The sequence below is a fragment of the Sorex fumeus genome, unplaced genomic scaffold (assembly GCF_029834395.1).
Source record: "Sorex fumeus unplaced genomic scaffold, SorFum_2.1 ptg000003l, whole genome shotgun sequence".
NCBI lineage: Eukaryota > Metazoa > Chordata > Mammalia > Eulipotyphla > Soricidae > Sorex > Sorex fumeus.
Genome location: NW_026606060.1, coordinates 51,273,890 through 51,281,811, shown reverse-complemented (window position 1 = coordinate 51,281,811; position 7,922 = coordinate 51,273,890). Strand labels below are relative to the sequence as shown.

Here is a 7,922-nt window from a genome sequence, read left to right as displayed (position 1 = left end):
ATACTTTAGAGCGGGCAGAAAGGTGGCCAGCAACCAATTCCCAGGGAATGGAGAAGCAGAAAGAATATTCCCAGGTCCCATCTCCCTACCTGCCCTTAAGACAGAGGAGTGAACTTGCTAGATAGTTAGAGGTTCTGCAGTAGCTATTAAGAGAGAAATAAATTCCAAGCAAGCGACAAACTTCAACTCTAATCCAGATTAAATTGGAATGGACAGTCCCTACCACCAGGTGGCGCTGGACTGCAACTGGCAGCCAAAGCTTTGCCAAAATGAAGATGCCAGCTGACCTTTGTGCCTTCACTCCATCAGAGGGCACCGTTAGACCTGCTCCCTTCTCCCTCGTCAGTAAGACACGGACCAGAAGGCAACCATCCTCGAGTTCTTAAGCGGGCTTCTTCACCATCATCCCGACTGGAGCAAAGGCTTGGTCAGGGCCAGATATTTGCTGGCCCACGAGTTCCACATGGACAGAGGGACTCTATGCTCAGGAACCCAATGTCACCTGCCACCTTTTCTTTCTGACTTGTACATGCTCAGACACACACCCATCTCCCTGTGCGTGCCTCGACTCCCAGGCTGAGGAATGACGCGTTCCTTTAACTGCTTGTCTCTGGGGGCTAGGAGACCGCGGTTTTGTCGGGGCGGGGGGGGGGGGTCCGCACAGATGGGGAGCCGTTTCCTTCTCTGTTACAGCTTTGATTTAACTTAGGCTGTGCCGTGATGTCCTCCCAACTGCACTTCTACCTTCAGGGGGTCTCTGGGGACTCTCACACCTCCGAGCCTGCTGCGCAGACCCAATGCCTCTGGGAAGTCCCAGCAGGAGGCAGGAATTCCACTGCTTGGACAAGCTCAGCTCTGGCTGGCACCTCCTCCTCTTCTCTGCCTCCAACGCCAAAGGTAGCAAGCAGAACCCAGGTTCCAAGGACTGGAATTTGGGGTATGGCCGTAACCAACTGAGTCGGAGACTCTAAGGGCTCAGACCCTTGCTGACTTAATCTATCAGCCCATAAATAAATAGAAGCATGTCAGCCGGGCCCTAGACCCCTACTGAGAGGAACAGCGCCACAAGTAAACCTTTTCCGGACCGGAGTCCTTCAGACAACCAGGAAGAAGACACCACCGAGAAGAAGTAGGAAAACTCCACTTGGAACCAGGAGATTTCAATGATTACAGCCTTTTCTTTCTTCATTTCAGTTTCCAGAATTGGTTTTCTTCCAGAATTCAGGAGTTTCGGTTTTCCCAGGAGCAGTCTCTACTACAGTACGCATCCCTCTATGGGGAACACAATCCGGGGAACCCGGAAAGTATGACCTTCCCTTGTTCCTGCAGTAAGTTCTGTGGCCTTAGAGGTGATGACGGTCCTGAATGGGACACAGCTCACTGCAGTTCCCAGGCTGGCTCCCTGGCCTTAAACGAGCTCCCTGGCTCCTTGCTTCCGGCCTGCTCTGGGCCGAACTTGAGGTTTCCTGGCCAGCCCATGTTAAGCAGCAGAAGCCAACTGTGCCTGCTGACCCCCCCAATGATCTTTCTGGAGCAGAGCCCCTCCTGAATTCCATCGCAGCTATATGGAATCTCTTTCGGCCCCACTCAGTGTGGGGACTGGCCCTTCAATTAGCCCAGAACTTCTCTGGGGAACCTGAGTCATGGCAGAATATGGTGAGCCCTAGCTGGAACCTCTACTTCATCAGCAGGCATATGAAATCTGCTCAAGTTCCCGTCACATCCAAAGTGTCCCTCCCACTGGGTCCTGGTGTACTAAATAAAGGGGGGTTGGGAGTAGAGAGAGACACACAGGTCCGAGGTTGGCTACACTGCCATCGGGAAGAGAGGCCGACTCCACCTCCAAGTGCCACCACGGCAGAGGGAAGGAGGCGGGAACAGAGAAGGGCACAGTTTTTAGGGTGCTGTGACGGAAGAATCAGCTCAGGGCCCAGGGGCACAGGAAGAAGGGGCAAGAGCTCTGCAAAGGGTCCAAGCAGGTGACCTGGGACCCCGATCCAGAAAGAGATGGACTGGGAAAAGGGGGGCGGCGCAGACAGGAACCTCGGAGACACAGTCTCACACACACTGACAAGCTTCAGGGGGCAAAGAGAAGACCAAGGAAGGGACTGGCTGAGCCCAGAGCTGGGTCTCCCTGAACTGGGCAGAAGCCTGGTGCCACTGCAGAGTGAAGAGTCGGGACAAACAGAAGACAAGAGAGAGGTGTCACGTTTAGCCCACTTCTGGGAGCCTCTGTTTTTTCCTCCCAAGCAGGCAGTGCCCCGCTTCCTCAACAAGGGGCCTGGCGGACTCAGCCACGGGCTTCCAAGCCGCGCGAGACGCCTTTGGCTGAGACCCGCCTGGACTCTGCAAGTGCCTCAGGTACGTCAGCATGTTCACAGGTTCACTCTGCCATCACGAGTCCTTTCATGTGAATTTCATGAAATAAATAACACCTATAACAGCTCCCAGTTGAAAGGTGCTTTATTTTACATAGCATTGGTACAGAACACATAAAATCAGTCTTACTGAAAAATAATAACTGTTCGTGATGGTTCAAGGCGGGGGGAAGCCAAGCTATGGTCTGGAATACTATCATCTCTTCACGGCTACTGGTACGAGTGATTTCCGTGGGACAAGTGCGCCACTGCACTAGGCCGTTTCTCCAGCTAGAACACAGCTTCGCTAATCGACAAGCCTTTGAAATAGTGGCTCAACAGTTTTGCCTCTCTTCAGGTGAGTCCATTTATGGAATCTGGCTCTGGGGCGGGGACTCCTACAGGAATTTAGAACGCCTTCAGGTCGCTGAACAGGGCTGGTAAAAGCGGGTTTCTGACACCCAAGTTCTAGTTACACTGTCCAAGCAGGTTACTAAACGAAAATAAAGCCAGCATGGTATTTCAGAAAACATAATCCTAAGAGCATGCAACATGAAACTCTTCTTGTTCCATAAATGGAGCCAAGTTGCAGGACCCAGTAAGGGAGCCGTGACCTGCCCACCTGAGATGCCTCGTCACGGACAGGCCTAAAGAAAGGCACTGAATTCCTGCGGAAAGAGCCCACAAGCTATCGTGCCGCTACTGAGGAACGAGTTCTTTGCTAAAGAAAAGGTGAAACCCTAAGAAGCTGAATGCCCTCCTCCTGCTACTGACTCTAGCCCATCTGATTCACGAGCACGCACAGCTGTTTTCCAACGGCATCTTTCAATCGCCAATCTCTATCAGAGAACTGAACAGAGCTATGCTGAAGGGACGGACGCCCAAAACAAAACAAAACAACAAAACCAGCAGCGGGGCTGATTCTCAAAGTAAAACCTGTTGCTTTGCTATTTTAACAAGTCCCTTGACACAGAAATGAACCACCTTTTCTCTCTACAGAATGTCAGCGTCACCGGTGACTGCTTTCCGGGGGTCCAGCATAGCAGAGGCCTTTGAGTAAATGGAACCTAGCACCGGACGGGTGCAAACGCACACAGACCAGTATCGAAGATCCTGCTGAAGGTCAACAGACTCTTTGTCATGAAGAGAGGTGCTTCAAAATGCAAACTGTAATGCCGACGGCAGGAAGTGGGAAGTCCGATTACTCGAATGAAAGCGATTAGACGATGACAATGATCAGTCTTAAAACACATACTTAACTAGAACATATCGTTCTTATTTCTTTTAATAACTAAATGCACACAATAATACACAACAAACCCTAGCATTTTCCTACGTGCAAAACTGCTTACCATTTATTTTCACTTTAACTTTGGTTAAGTATTTGTTCAGCCTATGTCAGACATACTATGGAAGCTATACAAATGATTATAAACATAATAATAATGAGGTAAGTTAAAATTCTACTAGTGCAAAAAGCAAGCATATGCTAAAAGCAGAGCACAGGAGTTAAACCCACGCAGAACAGAGCTCTCACCAAGGGGGCGCCGGGCTAACAAACCAGGGAAGCTCCTTGTAAACATGGTCTGCAAAGTACACTGAAAGAGGAAGGATTCGTACAGCCACAAAGAAGGGATTCTAACAACTCCAGAGTAGTGCATTTATTTCGCCTTTAGAGTTTGGAAACCACTCGTTCCGTGTCCGACAGTTTGCATATTTTCTTCAAGAGAAACTTCGTGAGACACATTAATTACAAATACTGTAGTATAAAATTCCCAGTTCTTTACAAAATTATATATTAAAATATTCTATACACTTTAAATTAGTAACTGGAACATATATATCCATTCTGCACAATTAAATTCATCTTTGCTAGGGGTTTTGTACATGAAGTTTGAGGACACAGTGACTCAGTCAACCTCAGCGGGCAAACGGATCACACGGTATCAAAAAGACAGATTTGTGGCCCTGCAGCTACTGCGATTATTGCTTGTCTATTTACTCCGGATTGAAGTAGGCAGTGGAACCAGGAACTCCCCCATCGGTTTAAAACAAGCTGCCTGTAGCAGAGTGTACAGGATGTCTAACTGCCTCTGTAAGGTTGTGATGAACCTGAGTACACTGTCTAATGCTATAGTTCGGTTGTAAAAAAGTTTATACAATTTTGAGGTAAAAACAATGCAAAAATAAAACATTTAGAGCATTTACAAAAATCTTACAAATGTTCAAAACACTATTTCAAAATTTGTGTCCTCCTCGGGAGCTTCTGCCGTCAGAGGACGTTGTGTTTCAATTCTGAATTTTAAATTACGAAACTGTAATTCACCGAGAGGAAGTCAGGGCCATGAGGGCAGGTGTTAAAATGTTCAAGGATTCACTTCGCTTCTGATGAAAATACAAAATTTGAGTGCCGAGAGAGACTTCAGAGATAAATCCTTTTAACTCCCTCGTCTATGTACAAGGACAATGGGGGCCGGATAAAGTTAAGTGCTTTGGCTAAAAATAGATTCCAATACATCAGCCTGGTAAGAATCAAAAAAGCCCATTATTGGTTTCATACTTTACCAAATATGATTCCTGGAAAAGAATAAAAATGCAAACGCAAAGTCTGTGAACTTGCATGCTTCTTTTTAAAACGTCTTCGCTCTGTGCTACATGTAGAAAAACAGGAAAGGAACTGACGACTGAACTCAGTCTCAGAAATATATACAGGAAGAGAGAGGCGCAGAAGGGTCGGGGCTCACAGGACAAAATCCAGGGAGCACTTACAGATGAGCATTTACAGTGAACATTTACTCGGGAAGACAGCACAGCGAGCAACAGCCAGTTACTAGAACCATCTCAGTAACTCGAGGACTACTAAGTTTATCTGGACTTTACCAAAAAAAAAAAAAAAGCCTTCTAGCTTTTATCCTAATTTTACTAATTTCTTTTGTAAAAGTTCTATAACTCTAAGGAAGAATCCATATACTGATTTTCAGAGTCTTTGCTTCTTTTCTATTTTTATTTGGATCTAGAAATTGAGCAAATACATTTTAAGAACAAGTTACAAACTCAAATTCATAAGTGCTAGAAATACAGAGAATACTCTTAAAATGACAAATCTTCATAACCAGTTACTAATAAATAATCATCATCACAATAGCGTCAGTAAAAAAAAAAAAAATCAATTTAAAGGTGCTTTCTTATTGTTACCTTGAAGCCATCTAACCTGCGTTGCTGGTCCGTATCCCTTTTCATTCTTGGCAGATATCCTGAACACAATGGCAGGCCGGGATGTATAGTCGATGTGTGCGTTTGCGAGCTGCCCTGCGGTCACTATACACGCTGTCTTAAGGCCGCAGTAAATCCTCATAAACACAAGCTGACTTGGATTATCTTGTATTTGTGCTGTGCGGATGGCCAAGTAGGCTGAATATTCCAAGATGTTTCCAGAAGGCGAAGTTGGAGGTTCCCAGGAGAGATGAATACCTTCAACATTCTTGAAGAGAAGGTGGGGGAGAAAAAGGTCTTCAAATTTTCTCTAATTTCACGTACCCTGAATTCTGTCTTTAGAAAACACAATGCTGCTTTTTGATAAAGTAGCTGCAATAACTGCACTCAATGTTCTAACTTTTCTTGTTTTTACCTTTATTAATTCACAAGGCAGGAGGGCACACCCAGCAATACTCAGGGGTTACTCCTGGCAGTGCTGGACACACACACACACACACAAACACACACACACCCCATATGGGATGTTGGGAATCCAACCTGGGTTTGCCATGTCCAAGGCAAGCACTCTAACCTGCTTTATTGCTGATTTTTAAAAACCTATTTTAGCGTATATGCCTGCTGAAGCGAACACTAAAAACCCATTTTAATTGGATCAACAATTTGTGTGTGGGGGGCTGGGGCCTGAACCTAGACCTCATGTGTGCAAGGCACACACTTGACCACAAAGTGACCCTCCCAGTCGGGCCTACTGTTCCACAGCTGAAGCGACTGACCTTCCTGCCTGCAGAGGCCAAGAAGATGGCTCAAAGGGCTGCAGCACGTCCACTGCATGCAGCAGGCGTGGTCTGGGTCCCTAGCACCACACGAGCCCCAAGCTCTGATGGGCATGGTGGATTGATCCCTGAGCATGACCACGGGTGGCGCCTTACAACAGAAACAAAACATTTCTGCCTATAACAGCCCAAGAGGAGATTGTTTTCCCACTTACCAGAAAGCAGGGCTTTTCTCGGATGGCAGGACCCTCGGATAAATAGAATTCGGTTTGAGTGTTCTACTATTATTCCCCAGCACACACTGTTTAGTTCCAGGACAAGAGCAAAGTTGGGTTTTTTTCTTTTCTTTTTGATTTTTTTTTTCGTACTTTGTTTTTGGGTCACACTCAGGGGTGCTCAGGGTTCCTCCTGGCTCTGCACTCAGGAATCACTCCTGGCAGTGCTCAGGGGACCATCTGGGATGCTGGCCATCTCACCCGGGTTGACTGTGTGGGAGGCAAGCGCCTTACCTGCTGTGCCCAGGAAAATTAGTTTTAAGAAGCCTCCGAATGTTAGAGGGTTGGTCTACGGGGTTGGGGCACCTGCTCTGCAGGCAGGAGCACCAGGTATAACCCTGGCATCCACCGCATGGTCCCTGAGTACTGCTAGGAGTGATGGATCCCCAAGTACCAAGCTGAGGATAGGCCCTGAGCACTGCTGGGTGTGGCCCTCAAAATGAATAATAAAAAAAAAAAAAGGCAGCACATTCAATCTCCTGGACTTCCCAAACTTTCTGTGACTGGGCTGCTACAATACATGCCTAAATTTTAGTCATAAAAACAACAGGACTGACAACAACAAAACTTTTAATTTACAGTATTTCCATTATTGATTTACAAACGATAATAGGAGGGTTTCCTGTACAAAACGTCCCAATCCCACGCCCTGCACCAGAGTGTCCACCTCCCTTCACACTTGTGCCAGCGTCCCCAGGCCCCATCCTGTCTCCTCTCTCTGAGCCCAAGCCAGTGATATGCTTCCAACAAAAGTCTCTCTCTCTCTCTCTCTCTCTCTTTTAACATTTGAACTAAAGTTAATCTCCCACTTTAAGGAAACTCTCATTCCACCACACAACAACAAGACCCTCTAAGCTAATGGTTTAACCTCATGCACAAAGTTCCATGTTTGTAGAGTTGGAACCCAGGTCTTCAAACATGCAAGAAAAATACTCTCCACCCCTGGGGACACATCCTGGGGCCTCAAATTCCCAGGTCTGGACTTGACCGCTCACCTTTGAAATTCTGACTGCGGACGGAGCTCCAGGGAAGCCCGGGATACAGGTCTTAAACTCGCTGATCTTACTGAAAGGGCCGATCCCACAGCCATTGATGGCAGCCACCCTGAACTTGTAGCCCGTGCCTGGAACCAGGTCTTGCTTCTTGAGTAAACTGTAGTCAGGGACGTCTCCATTCCCCATCTAAAATGTAATATATGCAAAGTCAAAGGAAAGGCATGGGCTTCTTCCCCCCTTTTTCCCCCATTATTTGATTATTTTTTCATTTAACAGAACACTGGGAGGGTGAATTATGAATTAAAA

The 7,922-nt window shown here is 46.9% G+C and overlaps 1 protein-coding gene across 1 annotated transcript in view; it reads right to left on the bottom strand.

Moving 5' to 3' along the window:
- Positions 1-5,342: 5,342 nt before the first annotated feature.
- Positions 5,343-7,922, bottom strand: part of HCFC2 (host cell factor C2) — a 35,699-nt gene continuing 33,119 nt past the window's right edge. Inside the window, exons 14-15 of the mRNA XM_056115315.1 lie at positions 7,617-7,802; positions 5,343-5,838 (exon numbers count right to left, since the gene is read on the bottom strand). Coding sequence (XP_055971290.1) covers positions 5,524-5,838; positions 7,617-7,802 — 501 coding nt within the window. The 3' untranslated portion in view covers positions 5,343-5,523. The remainder of the gene's footprint in view (positions 5,839-7,616; positions 7,803-7,922) is intronic.